At 54.5% G+C, this 17,678-nt stretch overlaps 1 protein-coding gene across 1 annotated transcript in view; it reads right to left on the bottom strand.

The window, feature by feature from the left end:
- ADCY5 (adenylate cyclase 5) overlaps positions 1-17,678 on the bottom strand; it is a 159,326-nt gene that overhangs the window by 39,726 nt on the left and 101,922 nt on the right. Inside the window, exons 4-8 of the mRNA XM_040250406.1 lie at positions 10,076-10,187; positions 8,422-8,549; positions 6,262-6,420; positions 5,276-5,417; positions 3,189-3,329 (exon numbers count right to left, since the gene is read on the bottom strand). Coding sequence (XP_040106340.1) covers positions 3,189-3,329; positions 5,276-5,417; positions 6,262-6,420; positions 8,422-8,549; positions 10,076-10,187 — 682 coding nt within the window. The remainder of the gene's footprint in view (positions 1-3,188; positions 3,330-5,275; positions 5,418-6,261; positions 6,421-8,421; positions 8,550-10,075; positions 10,188-17,678) is intronic.

Genomic DNA, 17,678 nt, shown 5'->3' with positions numbered 1-17,678 from the left:
GTTTCTAACAAACCTGTCTCTGACTTTCTCCAGCGTTCCTTTGATCATTTGTATGGGCTGCTGTTGGGGGCTGCGTCCGCTCTAGGCTCCCTGAGTGTCGGGTTGGAGTGGTGAGGAGACGACTGTCGGAAAACACTTTGGTGGATGAACCACAGCAAAGGGCCTCTGAGAACACAAGCCAGGGGCTCCCCTGGTGGTCCCGTGGTTGAGAATCCGCCTTCCAGTGCAGAGGATGCGGGTGTGACCCCTGGTCAGGGGACTAAGATCCCACTTGCCTTGGGAAAACTAAGCCTTCCTGCCGTAACCTCAGAGCCTGCACGCTCCAGAGCCTGTAACAAGAGAAGCCCGTGCACCAAGACCAAAAGCCCAGGAGCCACAGCTAGAGAAAGCCTGTGCGCCCCAACAAAGAGCCCGCTTGCCACCAGGAAGACCTGGAATGGCAAAAACACACACAGAAGCAACCCGCAGGCCAGCGGACTCCGCCCCGGGAAGAGGGCCCTCGGATGGCCTCCTGCAGTTCTGCCTCCGCACTTCTGCGTAGCAGCTCAGCCCAGCGTTTCTGTCTGCTCCCCGAGTCCTCACCTTACACACTCCCCTGCCAACCTGTGTATTAATAAATAACCTGAGAGACTTTACGACACAGGCCTAAAGCAGTGCAGCTCCTCACTATGCCTAACAAGCTGGGTAAAAGATGGATCAAGATTTGAAGAAGGAAGCTTCTGACTGCTAGTTACTACCCTCTAACTGCTCTCCGTCACTGCTTAATCTAATTCCCACCCTCCACTCCATCTTCAGTGAAAGTCCAAGAAGCAGCTCTCTTTTTGGGTATCTTTCTCCAGGGTTTCTGGGCAGGTTTTAACACCCAAAGCCAACGGTATTCCAGACAGGACACTCTGGGCAGGCAGGGGCCCAGGAGATGGTACTTCGATGCTGGCCCTGTGGGTGACTCTGTCCAGCAAGGAGGCGGGTGGGGAGCCTCTTCTCTCCTCCTACAGGGGTGTCCTCAACACTTTTCTTCTGCTCACTTTCCATTTCTTCCCCTCTGGGCAAAGCAATTAACACCATGAGGAACCTTTCCGGCAGCCAGTCTCCCCTGAGACTGTTTCCCAATTATGGCCCTTTTGCTAATTCTTCCAAGGCTTCTTGTCCTAACAATGATTAATGTGTCTGCCAAATAGGTGCTTATAGTCCAAACTGGCTCCTCTGAGACTCTGAAATAACTGAAGAGTCTACTTATACCAAACATCACTAGAGAAAAAAACTTTCCAAAGATTTTTAAACAGAGAACGGACAGCAGGCACCCTTCGTGCCTGCTGGTGGGTCTCCATCCTCACCTCTGTCCCGCCGCGTCACTTTCTTCTCTGTTCTCCCAGATCTCTCTCCCCCTTACCCTCCCTGTCCTCTCTCTCCAGTCTTCCTGCTCCCTATGCTTCTCTTTCCTCCCACCTGCATGAGAGCTTCCCTCTTTGCATCCTGTTCTCAGTCTCCCTCCTCTCCTCTCACCCTCTCTTTCACCTCTTGGCCATGCTGGTCACATGGTACAGAGTCTGCAGAGGATGGTTAAAGAACCAGGGCGAGAACAGAGAAGGTCCAGCAATTGCTTTGCGAGGGGCCTGGAGGAAGCTGGAGTGGTGCCTGGAGCCTGGGCGGAACTACCAGTTCCAAGTTCAAAGCCCTGAAGCTAGAGGTCAGCCCTCCTCCACTCTGTGCCTTATATTATAACCCTGAAAGTGAAGAAAGTGAAAGTGAAGTCACTCAGTCATGTCTGACTCTTTGTGACCCCCTGGACTGTAGCCTACCAGGCTTCTCTGTCCATGGGATTCTCCAGGCAAGAATACTGAAATGGGTTACCATTTCCTTCTCCAGGGGATCTTCCTGACCCAGGGATCGAACCCAGGTCTCCTGCATTGCAGGCAGATGCTTTAACCTCTGAGCGACCAGGGAAGCCCATATTATATTATAACCTTGGTGTCCTGTAAGTTGCCTCTTTACCGTCAAAAGTTAAAATGGTGGTCCTGACTCAACTCACTTTTTTACTTCTGTGCATTTTCGTTAAAAGTTTGTCATCTGCTCCTGGCTAGCCTGGCAAGGAGCAGAATGACTGGTCCCCAGACTGTCCCCTCCCTCAGACCCCTGGATCTGCCTGCTGACTCAGCTGGACTCTTGGAGTCTCTGGTCACTACAGCTGCAATGTAAACCCAGTCTGAGCCACAGATCCCAACGTGGGGATCCTGGTGTGGGTGACATGCCACCCATTCCTTTATCAGAATCTGTGGGAACTAAATGGACACACACACACACACACACCCCTTTTCCTCTCTCAGGGTAGGCAACTCCTGCCTGGGAATCAGGCTGCCCTTGAGCTGAGGAGTGTGTTCAGATGTAGAAGCTAAGCTCTCAGGAAAAAAGAAACAAAACACTGCTGCTGAAAGAGAGTTCCTGTCACCCTGCTCCCTCTTCTTCCCACCCTCTGATGTTTCCTTCTAGCCTCACTGATAGAACCCTGGCAGCACCTCCTGAATTAGCTGTCTGCGGTGTGTGCAGGGGCATGGCAGCTGAGGGGGTCTGTCCCCCGAGGCAGGCAGGGTCCCTTGAGATGGAGGCAGCGCCCCTACCACAGCCTCGGCTCTCTCAGCCCGCACTCAGTCCGCATGGCCTCACAGGGAGACTGGAATTAGCAGGGTGTTTCTCCGCCCCGAGAGCAAAAAGACCATCTCCTGGCACCAGCCAAAAAGCACTGGCATTTTTTCTGGGTGACTGAGCCAGAGTATATCTTTCAGCGGTCTGGGAAATGTACCAGATGCTGGAAGGTGTGTGAAAAGCTGGTGCCCACCTAACTCCCCAGGGTTCCTCAGACAGTTCCAAGAGACCCCTGGAGACTCTAGGACCCTGAGTCCAGCCTGCACCAGCAAGCTCTGCCAAGGGGGAAGGGGGAAGGGAGTTGCCACTCTGCTCCAAAGTCAAATCCAGCATGCCAAGAGATGGTGGGGCCCACAGAGAAAGCCCGGGGCTGGAAGTTAGGTGCTCTGGCTCCTGGTTCCAAGTCAGGGTGAACCCCTTTCCGACATTTCCTCCTGTGGCTCCCCAGGTTCCCTTGGCCACATGAGGGGCCTGACCCAGTCCCCTCACCCACAGGGGGCCCCAGCCCTGGAGAGTACGGCTCACACGCTGCCCCGCCAGCCACTCACCATCCGTTTCATCTCCTTGGACACCTGGTTGCCACCCAGGTGGTTATAGAAGGGGCGCTCGGCCCCCCAGTGAGGCGGGTTGTGCCCGATGGAGTTGGTTCTCTGGCGGTTCATCTTGGCAATCATGGCCTTTTCTTCTTTCTGGGAGAGCAACAGAAAGGCATCAGCCCATGGACAGGGCCCGTCGGGCGAGCCCACACAAAGAGTTTCATTCCTCCCAGTGCCTGGGCAAGTAGGAGTTATGGCAGAGGCCTCTTCCTTCTCTGCACAGCCTGAGGCCCTGAAGTGCAACCAAGAAAGCATCCTAAGTCCCTCCAAACTCCCCAGACCAGCCCTGGCTGGGGGCTGTGAGCCTCAGGTGGGAGCAGCAAGACAGGATGATGAGGTTGGTCTTGTTGGGAAGCCATGGGGCGTGGGAACATCCATCATTGGCACAGAATGTTAGAGCCTGGGTCTGAAAGCGCCTGGGGGTGATGGAGGGAGAGGAAACCTGAGATTCCAATTTCTACCCCAAAACAGGCTTGTTCTAGCACAGTGAATAGTAGAACAGGTCCTGCTGCTCAGAGGCAGCTTCGGAAGGTTTGGGTCATTAGAATGTGAGGTTCAAGGGCTGACATGCATTGTACAAATACCCAGACGGGGCCTCAGCCAGCTCTCCGTGTGCCAACCACAATCTATCTGTTCATCCATCCAAACGAACTCGAGGTGGAGGGCTGCAGAGGTCCTGGGGGGACCTGGGTGGCCTTCCCCTCTTCTCCATCCCTGAGCCTAGAAAGGCAGCCGCTCAGATCAGGGAGGCAGAGGGGTGAGATACAGCCTGCTTCAGCAGACACTGCTCTGGGTTGGGGCTAGGGTTGGGGGTTGTCCCATTTCATCTTTTCTGGACCACTTGTCAAGCTAGAAGAACCAAGACCCAGAGAACGCAGGGTAGAGGGTAAGCCTTTATCCTAGGTGGGGCAGGACGAGGAGGCCCGTGGGCCCAGCGGAGAGGAAGGGTGTGGGAGGAGGGCCTGGGAGGATTTCAGTTCATTTATACTCCAGCCAAACAACAAGCAAATGCTTTAAAATGAGTCAATTAAGCCACAAGGCACTTTCCCCAAAGTACCTACACCCTCCCATCCCTCTCCCAGGTGTCTGTGGCAGGCCTGATATAGCTCCCTCAGGGACCCTCCTCAACAACCCCCACACCCCACTCCCCACAGCCAAGATCCATGTGCTGGGCTGCCCAGAGAGGGTGGGGTACCCCTCTGATGCCCCTCCCAGGGTGGGCGCCTGCCTCAAACAATTCTGCCCACTTTGAAAAATCTACTTTTGCTGTCTCCAAGACTTTCGCTCAAATTTTCCACAGCTTAATTTTGTCGTTAGTCTAACTCCTTAGGAATGAAACAGGTAAGTTTTTTCTATCAAAGGGCTCTGACCAACAGATAAACCTTCAATTGGAAGGTTTGTAAGTAAAAGGCATTTCAATCTAGGGAGAAATATCAAGTGGGTAAAATAGAAAATGCTCCCATTTGCTTTAAAAATTAAGAACATGGAACATGACACTATTAAAAATAGAACACTGAAGTCTGCTAATAATTCTGTTTTATATTTTGGCAAGTGTGGGCTGAGACAAAAGAAGGAAGAAGAAAGACTAGAAAGTGAGAAGGGGAAGGACAGAGTATGAAGAAACAGAGATATATAAGTACAGGCAGAAAGAGAGCAAGATCAACCTAGTTAGGCAATAAATAAGGTACGAGATGGAAATAAAGGGCACTGTATACCCTGATGCCTCATTTCCATCTCATGGCATTCTGTTGCACTGTTACTAACTGATCTGGGGTCTGTTGCATTTTTGCAACAGAAGTAAAATGAAAGCATCTCCTGTTTGCCATCAGCCTTTGCTAAGCTTCTGTGGCTCTCATGTCCTTCTGGAGATGCAGGAACCACGGCTGCATCTGGACTTGACTCAAGGCAAGAGTAAGAGGAGAAGGAAGCAGCAGGCCAAGAAACATGCCTCCCACAAGGAATGAAGCTCTCCCACCATCCCCACCTCCACCGCAGGCCCCTGCCCACGCCCAACCCCACCCAGCCCTTGGCCCCCGGACCCGCTTCTGGGTGCAGCGCAGGATGAGAAAGGTCTCGATACTGTGCTCCTTGAGGTAGGCGTTGCGCTCGCCCCCACAGCCTGGCTCCACCTCGTAGTCACCATTCAAGTAGTTGAGTGTGGCCTTGGTGATGTGGATGCGTCTAGGGTGGGGAGGCAAGCAGGGAGAGGAGGGCAGTAGATATGAATTCAGAACCCCCGCTCCTGTGCAGAACCAAACTGCTTCTGCCTGAGTCATCATTCAAGTCCCAGAGCTCTGGCTCAAATGCTCACCCCTACCTGGGTCCCTCAAGGGACTGTATCCCTCCAAGTCATCAAGATGGCTCGGTGGGCCCCGCCCCAGCTCGTGTCCCACGAGACCACACCATAGCACATCGGCATCATGTTATTGCAATAAAGTAACATGTCAGCCTGCCAGGAGAACACGGCCTCCAGTCTCACAAACCTGCAGAAGCCAGCGGTGGCTCTTGCTGACTACAGGATTGTGTCCAAATTCTCCAGCCTGGCATGAGCGTCCCGTTTCTCCCACTGGTTCCTAAAAGGCCATCTGCTCTACTTCCACTCCTTGGAAGTACTGGGCTTTCCTCCACCTATGCCTGTCCCCAGCCTAGCACCTCCCCCAACCCTGCCTTCCTCATCTGTCCCCATACTGCCCCTTGTGCTGGGCCAGCACACCTTCCACCTCCGTATGTCCTGGCCATCCCCCCCAGGTTTCCTCCCCCATCTAGAAGTCTATGCTACCTCCTGCATCTCAAAACAGGCCACCAGGTTCTGTGTAAATATTTTCTGGTGAACACTAGGTGAGCGTTGGGACGCGTTCCCTACAAACTGCCGTGTGTGGCGTCAGCGCTCAGCTACTAGAGGAATCCCACTGGTAGCTGATTCTGCCGCCCCCAGGGCCACAGCTACCAGGTCACGCCCATCCTGGCCCCTCCCACAAGACCCGCCTGGGTGGGGCCAGGCAGGAAGCTGCCGTCACTCACTCACCCCGCCTTGCCTCCAGCCTCCATGTGGTTGGCCAGTGTGACATCGTTAGACCAAACATCGAACTGCCACTTCCTGAGGCCGAGGACACCGCAGTGCACTCTCCCGCTGTGAATTCCCACACGCATGTTCACGTTCACACCTGTCACCTCCCGGACCAGCCTGGGGATGGAGCAGGGGTAAGGCTGGGAAGAGGCCAGGCGCAGAGAGTGGGGGTGGCTGGAAGCCGTGGGGTCAGGGTGCGTGAGAAGGTGCAGGGGTCAAAGGGTCATTTCTCTCTGGGCCAGCCCAAATCCAGAGTCTCAAAGTGTTCAACCTGAAGGGCAAGGGCTGAGCCCTTGATGCTCAATGGCTATAAACTGTGAGAGCGCTGTTTCCCATCTTGCCCACAAGGTGGCGCAGCACCTCACACTAGAATCCAGGCCCCACTGCTTTCCCCTGACAGCTGGGACACCTGAGCCAGCGCCACCCTCAGTCATCAACTAAGTTGTGTTCTGAAAATGCAAGCGCACGTTAGTGCCGATTTGAGTCAACAGGAAAGTTACAGTCACTCTAAACTCCATTCATATAATTGTCAGATTTATCCACATGGCTGCTTCTTTGACATTAGCAGGATGATGGAGAGACCCTGCCCAGGGAAAGAAAGGAAGCTGGGGCAGGTGCAGGGGACCAGGGGTCTCCACATGCTAGAAGACAGCTCCAATCCCACCACATGCACCATGCGCGTACCCGGGGGTCCCCAGCAGGTGGGTGGGCCCCCGGTAGGAGGGGGAGTCAGATGGAAGCTCTGCAGCTCTGGGTGTGTGTCTGGGCCACAGGAGAGAGAGCTGGTGCTCTGGGGGGAGGCTCGCATTTGCACTTTTTAGGGGCCTGGACCCTCCCTGACTCCCTGCATATGGGCCCACTAAGCCAGCCGTGGGGCTGGCAGTCTGACTTGGCCTGGTGGGCAGGACCACCATGTGGACTCCAGCTCTTGCCCCATCCTACCACCAAGAGGCTGATACCTACCACAGAGAATACTTAGGTCACCCAGCATGTCTCCCGTCCTGGGATCAACTCTGCCAATACCTTTGCTGGAGCTGTGTCTTCCGTCCACAAGACCTCTGGACACTTGTTTAGGTTAACGTCTCTCTCATTCTCCAAGGCCACCTTCTTTATGAAGCCTCCCTTGGTCCTCCCAGTGGAATCAACTGCCCTATCCTGGGCCCTCTGCTGCAGTTTGCCTCTCTTACCTGCTGGTGTCCACTGGGCATGCCTGGTATCAGAGAGCGGGAGTTCTGGTCTCTCTCCCTCAACAGACTCCATGCTTCTGGCCCTATGTCTAGCCCAGGCATGCAGGGGAACTCAGAAAACACCACCAAAAGGAACCAAGCCAAACAGGATGGACCCAGCCACCTCCTGGGCCAGCTACTCTGACCTCTGACCTTGCCCATTGTGGCTTTTCTTTTGCCCCACCCAGGCTACTTCTAAAACTCACAATTATTAATCCTGGGTGCAATCTCTGATCCTCTCCCTTGACTGACTGTAAGCTGGGATTGTCCATGTTGTTTAATGACTGGGGCTTCTTCTGTGGTCAGCAGTGATCAAGAACTGGCCCAAAGATCCTGTTTGCTGTTGTTCCCAGGAAGGAGGGATTTTCTTAAATGGGAAATTTGTGTCCGCATCCACCTGCCTAGCAGTATTACCCCGGGGAGCTATTTAGCTCCTGTGAGCCCAGCCTTTCTTATCTGTGAAGAAATGGGACTGGTGACTTCTACCCTTGGCTGATTGGCTCTGAGAAGACATAGGGGCTAGAGTGGCAGGCACTCCCACAGCACAGGGCACAGCGCGACTGCCAGCCAGTCCCCCTCTCCTGGAGGGGTGGCTGCACACTTCCTGGTGCCCTGGAGTCTGCAAAGCCCTCCCTTCTCTCAGGACAGGTCCCTGTGTGCAGAGCTTCCCAGGCTGCTGCGGACAGCCCAGGAGAAGACCCAAGGCCTGCAGGTGTGGATCAACCCTCCAGGGTGGCCAGGGTCCTTGGGATGTGGCTTTACCCCACTGTTTTCCTGCATCCACCAGTTCAACGTGAGTCAGTTACTCGAGCTGTGGGACAGCAGACAGGCAGACCCCTGGAGATGGACATGTCCTTACAGGCGGGCAGTCACCCTGGAGACGGGCACTTACGAGATGGCCTCGATCATGTCCATGCCCATCTCCACGCAGCAGTGGGCGTGGTCAGCCCTGGCTTCAGGCAGCCCTGAGACACAGTAATAACAATCTCCCAGGATCTTAATACGTAAACAGTGATTCTCCTGGAAAGCAAATTAATTTTAAAAATTAAAAATAGCAGGAAAGAGAAGTGGGAGGGAAAGAAACAGGAAGCAAACAGATTCACCCTGTGCCTGGAATAACTTGCCTTTTAGGGCAGCGAGCAGACCCAGGACTGGCACGAGGTGAGGCCCCAGCACTGGGACAGGCTTATCGGGAGCCGTGGAGGACAGAGGACAGGCCGAACAGCCCTAGAGAGGCATTCCAGCACCTCCCCCCGCCACCAGGCTCAGGAACTCACTTTTATGGCCACAGCTGAGGCCCAGGGAGAATGCAGCTGGCTCAGTGTGGCAGCGAAGGTGGCAGACTCATCAGTATGAGAGGCCCCAAGCTGAGAGCAAGGGCCGCATCCCACTCCAGCCCTGGGGCATGCTTCGACTCTTGGCCGAAGGTTCTACTAACAGTTTTGTGACTCTCCTTTTATGAAAGACTGAAGCAGAAACAAGATTTAACTAAATCTCAGCTGACACTCAGCCTGGAATTTTTTTATCCAAGGGAGTTTTGCTAAGCCCATGAGCTCGTGTGTGCCAGACCGCCATGAGCGGAAGCCCCCGCCAGATGCAGGGTCACCCCTCAGGCTGCAATTGATGAGTAATTGGGATTGAGATGGACTGTCATCAATCACCAATTCAGAGCTGTCCCAACCTGCATCCCAGAAGTTATTTCATGAAGCTGGGATGCTGGAACCCAAGTATTTGTGTGCCCTGGACTCTCCTTTAAGGCCGTTCCTACACCCAAGGGCCGAGCCTGTTGCCGTTCACCTTGCCCATGTTCGGTGATAAAATCAGTGAGGTGTGAGGCCCCCGTCAATACCCTCAGAGACCCTGGCACCGGCTCTCATCCGTGATCTGGCCTGGCATCCTGTGACTGCCCACATGCCAGGGGACACTGCAGTAAGTGCCCCCGATATAGGACTCTCCAAAGGCACAGAGCGTGACTCAAAGCCACAAAGGCTGGGAAAGGACAGCAGAGTGTAGGCAGGGACTGATAAACCAATGTGTCCATTGCACTCCATGTCTGGGCGGGGGCTGGAGGGGTGCTTCCAATCTGTCCCAACATCGGGGAGTCCTCTTTCTGGAAGTCCCAGACAGGGGCGACACACAGCTGTTTGCAGGCCAGTAGAGATTCAGACTCTGTTTTTTTTAATCACTCTGGCTACCTTCATCAGGAAAGCGACTGTGTGGCACCGAATTTGCTCCCCCAAACACAAATTCCACAAATTCAGGAGTCTGGGCCATGATCCCTGCAGACCTCCCCTCCTGTCTGCTGGTGGAGGGCTCATTCCCTTGTGGCTGGTGACACCGTGAGAGCGCCTGAGTGGGTGGTCGGGGCGGACGCAGGGCGGGAGAACACGCAGCCACAGCCTGTGCATCCCTGCTCACCAGTTCCAGTGGCCGCCCCGCAGCACCCTACCCCAGGCAACCCGGATCAGGCCACCCTTCTGGCCCTGGCTCAGGCGCACAGGGGCCCCAGGGCAGTGGCGGGCACAGGGGGATGGGGGGGGACTCACCGCAGCCAGCTTGTCGAAGCGGGCGAAGAGCTCATTGAGGGTCATGACCAGCTCCTGGGCAGTGCACTGGGATGCCAGGCTGGTGAAACCCTCGATGTCAGCAAACAGGATGCTGGGGAGACAGGGGGAGACCTCTGTGAGGGAGGAAGGTCGGGGGGGCACAGCCAGGGCTACCCTCTGCCTTCGGAGGACCGCTGGCCGGCAAGAGTCCTGGGAGCACCAAGTGGCTGCTGGGGAGGGGACAGAGAGACCGCTGACACTGGTGGCCTTTCCCAGCTGGTGGGGAAATGCCGGGTCAGCCCTTCTCTCCGAATCTCCCTGTACCCTCACCCCCGACCCAGGAGGAAAGGGAAGGCAGAGGCCTGGGAACGTGTGCTTCTGCCTGAGGCCACCCAACAGGGCAGGGGCCCCCCATCCTCAGCCACCTCTCAGGCCTGCCCCCCATCTGATTCCTGGGCAGCCCCCTCAAGGTAGTTGGGTCCAGGAGAGGGGTCTTTGGTTCCTCTTGTCTGGAAAGTGTTCAGGCCCTAATGGGAGCCCCACAGATGTCTCACTTCCCAACCCCATACACAAGGGAATCCCAACCCAGGCCCTCCACCCCAAGGGAGTCCTCTAGCATGGCGGTCCCCAATCTTTTTGGCACCAGGGACCGATTTCACAGAAGACAACTTTTCCACAGACTCGGGAGAGTGGGGATGGTTTGGGGATGATTCAAGCACATTGCATTTATTGTGCACTTTATTTCTAATCAAATACTGCCGCTGATCTGACAGGAGGTGCCGGTCCTCAGCCCAGAGGTTGGGGATCCCTGCTCTAGCAGACAGAACAAAGAGACCGAGGAAAGAGGGAGGGGAAGATGCAGCCAGTGAGCATCTAGGGAGCCCCCACCTTGACCCGCCAGCTCCTCCGGTCTCACCCCTGAGCTCCTCGGTGCGCCTGCTGGTCCCTGAATTTTGTGGTGTGATCTTTCATCCGTTCCTGAGATTCAACATGTCTTCCTTTTCTTTCGAAACAGACTTTCAGAGGTGAGGCCCCGGGGCCAGAACGTGCAAGGGCTCTGAGAGCTTTTTCTCAAAATGGACGCAGAAATGTAGTAGCTCTTGTGAGCCGAGCTGTTCCTGGTGGCCACGCACGGGCGCCGGGGCCCTCTAGGCAGCACTGAAGGAGGTCCCGATGTCCCCGTCCCAGGACAAGGGGGTGGACCCTCGAGAGGAGCTGTGGACGGCAGCGTGGGGACTCCTCCCCACGGCCTGTGCTCTCTTCTCTGATCCACACAGGTCTCGAGGCTCCAGACCGACAGTCTCACTTCACACCGGAATGTAGAACTAAACGTATCTTGTTGTTTCATTTGGATACTGTGTGTTTGTGCATGAAGCATGTCTTTTCATTCTGCTGTCTGACATCTGGGGCCTTGCTGACCTGGGGAGCCTGCCCCTCCCGGGCCAGCCAGGTGCTAGAGATGCTTAACCACTTGCCTTAGAGTCCAGAGCCTCCCACCCCAGTCAGGTCCTCACGCTTGGGCCATCACTCCCCTGCCCTCATCACCCCAGGGACAGGTGCCAGGTGACGTGGGACGGTCCTGTGCCCCAGAGCCCACTGACATTATTATAAAACTAGACAGTCAGAAGCCTGCTGACTCTCCCTTTCCTGTTCATTCCTGCAGAAACCATGACAGAGGTTTTGCCCACGTTTCTCCTCACTCTACCTCCTGATGGACCCCCGTGTATCCCCAAGTGCCCCCACCCACGGCACAGTGCACCCTCTCTTCTCAGGACCTGGGAGTAACAAGCTCTGTTTTCAATGGCAGCTGTCTCCTGGTCTGTTAGCCTCATCGTACCTGGATAATAACACATGTCTTAAAATAGCTGGACACTGTACTAAACCTTTTACATGTATTAACTCATTTAAGCCTCATAACCACCCTATGAGGTAGGAATCCTTTTTTAGGTAAAAAAAAAAACTAAAGCACAGAGAGGTCAAGTCAGCTGCCTAGCTGCCTAGAGCCAGGTTGCCTAGCTCCACAGTCCAGGTGCTAAGCCAATAAATGTTACACTGTCTATTGACCCCACAGTCATCTTAAGTGAGTAAAAGCATAATGCTCTGGTCTGGCATTGTGTATGGGGTGGAGGGAGGTGGAGGGGTGGGTGTGGGCTGCCACAGATGGGCAAATACAGGACTCCATCACAAGGGAACGGGCACCAGCTTGCGCACGACGGGAAGTGGGAGCGCCTCCTGGGGCTTGGGCCAGGCAAGTACAAGAAAAGTGTGAGAAGGCAGCTCCTGGGCTGGAGTTCAGTGCTGTTTCCCAGCTTCCCAGCTCCACCAGCTGCTCTGATCCCAGTGGAGACTAGCAGACACGTTCAGAAGGAAAGGCAAAGAGGGTGGGTGACCTGGGGAAGCTGGTTCAAGAGGAGACAAATGAGAGGGAAGGAGGAGAAGGTAAGGAGGGAGAAGAGTGGAGAGACTGTGAGTGAGCCCACAGGACTCCTGAATCAGTCCAGCTGCTCCAGAGGGGCAGCCACAGGGCAGGGGCTCAGAGGATAAAAGGCAGCCGGAGCCCCCACGAGGCTCTGATGCTTGGAGCCTAGAAATCCACACTGGTGATGATCCCAGCTCCTTAAGTAAGTGCTGACCACAACCCCTCCCACCAGCCAGCTCCCTTGCTCTCAGTCTTTTGGGCAGCCCCACCCCACCCAGGAAAGGGGAAAGGTCTCTCCCAGTCTATGTGAAAGAACCGTTATATAGCTCTTCTGGAGATTCTTCTTTAACTCTCAAGAAATCAAAGCCAGGGGAAGTAGGAGTCAAAATCAACTGCTCAGTCAAGGAACACCTTCATAAGCATCAGTTTTTGATTGCAAAGCTGGCAGACACCAGGCCCACCAGCTGTTCCACACTGGATCCCAGGCTACACAGCAGAAGCCTGGCTTTGGGGGTTGATTAGTCTCTGCCACGGTGGGAAGGAAAAATAATTCCCAACTGAGCTTTTCTCCTAGGAAGAAAAGCTATGACCAACCTAGACAGTGTATTAAAAAGCAGAGATATCACTTTGCTGACAAAGGTCCGTATAGTCAAAGCTGTGGTTTTTCCAGTAGTCATGTACAGATGTGAGATGAGCTGGGCCATAAAGAAGGCTGAGTGTCAAAGAATTGATGCTTTCAAACTGTGATGCTGGAAAAGACTCTTGAGAGTCCCTTGGACAGCAAGGAAATCAAACCAGTCAATCCTAAAAGAAATCAACCCTGAATATTCAATGGAAGGACTGATGCTGAAGCTGAAGCTCCAATACTTTGGCCACAGAAGAGCCAATTCTTTGGAAAAGACCCTGATGCTGGGAAAGATTGAAGCCAGGAGGAGAAGGGGACGACAGAGGATGAGCTGGTTGGATGGCATCATGGACTCGACGGACATGAGTTTGAGCAAGCTCCAGGAGATGGTGAAGGACAGGGAAGCCTGCTGTGCTGCTGTCCATGGGGTCGCAGAGTCAGACACGCCTGGGTGACTGAACAACACCCTGGTAGAGGCAGGATTGCTGCTGGGCAGGGTAACTCACAGCACCAGGCTCAGGAGAAGACGGGAGGAGGACAACACGAGGCAGACGTGTGTGGACCAGGGCTCAGGGGGTCTCGATTCACTGCATCCTCAGCCCACAGCTGCCTGAGCTCTCCCAGCCACTGAGCCAGGAGGGCCTCTGCCTGCCACGTATGGATACGGGCAGGCCTGCCACCAGTCTCCTCCACAGGCACCTGGGTGGGCCTTGGAGAATTCCTTTCTCCACTGCAGCTCTCATTCACTAAACCAGTGGCTCTCAGACCTGGTGTTCATCAGAATCCCCTGGGAGCTTTTCTATGGAGAGGTCCCGCCACATCCCAAGAGATTCTGACTTCATCGGTCTGGGCCAGGGCTCTGCTATTGATTGTTTCTGTTCTGTTTATTGTAATCTTCCCTGGTGATTCTATATGTAGCCAGGGTTAAGAACCACTGTACCAGTTTACATGACAGCTTCTCAAGGCTTCCACCAACCTGCTCAAATCTACACCCCCTCCCATATGTCTATCTCCCTTCTCTTCTGTATTTGTCTCCATTACATTTTTACCACTTAATCTATTAGCTATTCTTCTTGTTGATATTTATTATCATGCTCCTGTCTGTTTCTCTCCACTAGAATGTAAAGCCTTTGAAAGAGGAGTTTTGGTCTATTCCATTCAACACCACATCCTGGCCCCTGGTACAATGTCTGGCACACAGAGGAACTGCTCAATGAAATTTGGAGTGACTATGAATGAGGACAGGTCACAGCCACCTTGCCCTCTGCTCTGTCCATCCCAGTTCCACACACTCACACACCCAGCACAATACCCAGCACACGGCAGGTACCTGTGTTGGTTTCCTAGGGCTGCTATGACAAAGAACAACAAACTGGGTGGTTTAAGACAACAGACATTTATTTTCTCAGTTCTGTCCAGCAGGCAGGAGGCTAGAAGTCTAAAAGCGAGAAATCCGAAGTCAAAGTGTCAGCAGAGCCATGCTTTCTCTGAGACTTTCGATGGAATACTTCCTTGCCTCTCTACCTTGCAGGAGTGGCTGTCAATCCTTGTACGCAACCGTGTCGCTCCAGTCTCTGCCTCTCCCTGCAGAAGGCGTTCTCTTTATGTATCTGGGTCTGCATGACATTTTCCTCTTCTTATAAGGGCACCACACATATTGGATCAAGGGCCCACCCCCTCCAGCAAGCCCTCATCTTAACTTGACTTCACTTCAAAGACCCTATTTCCAACTCAGTTCTCGTTCACAGGTCGGGACTCTGTATCTTAGTGTTAGTCAGTTAGTCGTGTCTGACTCTTTGTGACCCCGTGGTCTGCAGCCCACCAGGCTCCTCTGTTTATGGGGTTCTCCAGCCAAGAAGACGAGTGGGTAGACATTCCCTTCTCCAGGGGATCTTCGCAGCCCAGGGATTGAACCTGGATCTCCTGCATTTGCCCACAGATTCTTTATCATCTGAGTCACCGTCTTTTAGGAGAACACAATTCAACCTGCATAATGTCTGATATATATTTGTAGAATAGAAGAGATTTGTCATAGTTTAAAGCGAGGAAGAAGCAGGATCAGTAACTCCAGTAGCTTGTCCTTCTGTCACCCTGGGCCTGCTGGGGTCCCAAGCACGTCATCTGAGACACGAGCCTGGGGAACCCTCGGCCTGTCACCCCACAGACACTCAGCAGTGTTCAGAGAACAAATGGTGAAATAGTTACCGAGGAGGCCAGGCAGCTTCCTGGTCAAGCTAGGGGACGTCGGGAACAACAGCTATGGGGATGGCGCCTTGGGAAGCCTGAGCCTCCCTCCAGCCCGCTGGGATCTACTCTTCCACAAAACAAGTTCTTTCAACAGCTGCTGAGGAATCAGGGAGGGGCAGTGGCCTGCTCCCCTCCTTCCCATGGTGTGACAGTGGCCAGCAGTCAGGTAGGAGGGGGCTCAAAGCAAGACTTGTAACTGGCAGGGAAGCTTGGAGGGGTCCCCAGCCCGAACCCTGCAGCCTGTCCTCCACGTAGATGGAAACGCTACCCCCCACCCCATGGTCCCCCCACCTCCTGTCAGAGGGGAAGTCGCACTCCTCTGCTGCCTTGGGATGAGGGGGGGGATGAATCTGCTCAGTGTCTGTCACTTCTGGAGACTCCTCTGGTTTACGAGGTTTACCCAATGGCAGGCTGTCTGTTCTGCTGGCCAAGATTTCCCGATCTGCTCCTTCGTGATTCCAAAGGCCATTTTACAACAGCGTGGGGCCCAGACTTGCACTAAGGTACTAATTCATCGATTAGCTCCCACATGAGAGCTAGTCTTGGCAACACGACCAGGCCCTCGTGGCCCGTGCGCGCAGAAGCTGGGTAGGCCCACCCCGGCTGTGCGCACCTCCCTAATTGCACACCATCCATCACTCAGGTAGCCTGCCTTCTACTCGAGCGGTGAAAGCGGCCAGGCCTTTCATCCCAATTACCACAAGGCCCTTCCTTGCAGCCTTACCATGCGCATTTTTGGTTAAGCACGTTTCCTTTCCTTTCCTCTCTGTTGTTCCCTCTTGCTGCCAGCAGACCCTAGGACTTGATGGAGCTGCCGGCATCTGATCCTATTCCTGTGCTGAAACCACATCCCACAGCATTTCTGAGCAGCCAGGAGTAGAGGGATGGGGAGAGGGGTGTCTGGGCGGGCGGCAGCAGGAGGGCCCACCCCTCTGAGCTCCAGCGTTCCCCATCTGGCACAGAGAGGGAACTTGAGAAATGCCAAGAGGCAAACCATCTGTCCAGGTGGGCCCAGGAGGAGCGGGGGCCTGGGGAAACAGAGGTCACCGGGTGGGGGCTGGGAAGGGAGCACAGCCAGGTCTCAGCCCAACTCCTAGGGTGGTGGGCCCAGCGGGAGCAGAAGGTTCTGGGGAAGCAAGGCAGGAAGTGCCCTGGAAGCCCTGAGTGTGCAGGCTGGGGAGGCCCAGCCACAGGCCAGGGGTCTCTTCTAGATGGAGAGGGATGCCCCCTCAGCATCTCTCCACTTTCTCCAAGCCCTGTAACCCAGAGAGCCACCTGGCTCCATGCTGCTTGTAAGATAAAGGAGGGGGTGCTGGGCCACCCCCAGGCCCTAGGTGAGCAGCACAATCAAGTGTGGTCTTATCAACACTTGGCTAAGAATGGGCACCAGATGGCTGGGCATTTCCCGAGGGGCAGTGGAGAATGATTAAAGCAGGGTGTCAGAATAGGGAGCAGCCAGAGGACCCTCTGACTCCGCAGGCTGGGAGGGCAAAGGGGGAAGGCCCAAGAGAGGACCTGAGCATCCTGGGTGTCGGCACACACCCATCTACAGGGAGAAGCTGCCCTGGGACGGCCGTGCCCTCTCTGTTCCCACAGATGGGACCTCTGCCTTCAGAAAGTGTGAGTCCTAAGACAAGCCTGACTACTAGGACTGGGTCCAGGGGGACTGAGGTCAAGGCACGTCCTGGGATCCTCACTGCCGACCGCAGGGTCTCGGGCAGACCTCAGTTCCACCCACCAGTCCCTTGCTCTTGCGTCTGCCCCCTAAGCCCTTCTCCCTCCCCAGACAGTGAAGCCCACAGCAGCGGCAGGTCTTCTGTTCCCAGAGTCTGGGGAGAGGTGGGGAGATGCTCCCTAAAGGGAGGGGGCCCTGCACCAGGACCTCTCAGCGGTGACGAGACGGGTGCTTTCTATTTACTTCTCATGCTGCTTTTATTTTCCAATTTTCCTACAAAGAACACCCGTCCTTTGTATAATAAAAATGTTAATTTTTAAAAGATGGAAAATAATTCACATTCTTCTTTTAGGCCCTAACTCTAACCCTTTCATCTTCACGATGTCCTCTTTGACTCACTCTGCCCAGAATCAGCCTTCTTGTGTCTGAATTCTTATTAGAATCAGAATCACAAAGCACAACTGATTTCAGTTGTTTCAAAGGCAGCCGGACGTGTCTAACTGGTCAGTGACTCTGCGCCCTGACTTCTCTGTCTTCCAGTTTCCTCCAGGGCCCCCCATTTTGAGAGGCAGAGAGGTGCTGGTTCCACTCCCCACTGACCCCCATTCTACGCCCCAGGACGAACTTAGGTCTGTTG

Source organism: Oryx dammah, unplaced genomic scaffold, assembly GCF_014754425.2.
Source record: "Oryx dammah isolate SB20612 unplaced genomic scaffold, SCBI_Odam_1.1 HiC_scaffold_2, whole genome shotgun sequence".
Taxonomy (NCBI): Eukaryota; Metazoa; Chordata; class Mammalia; order Artiodactyla; family Bovidae; genus Oryx; species Oryx dammah.
The sequence above is the reverse complement of the archived record's forward strand: the minus strand, read 5'-3'. Positions and strand labels throughout refer to the sequence as shown.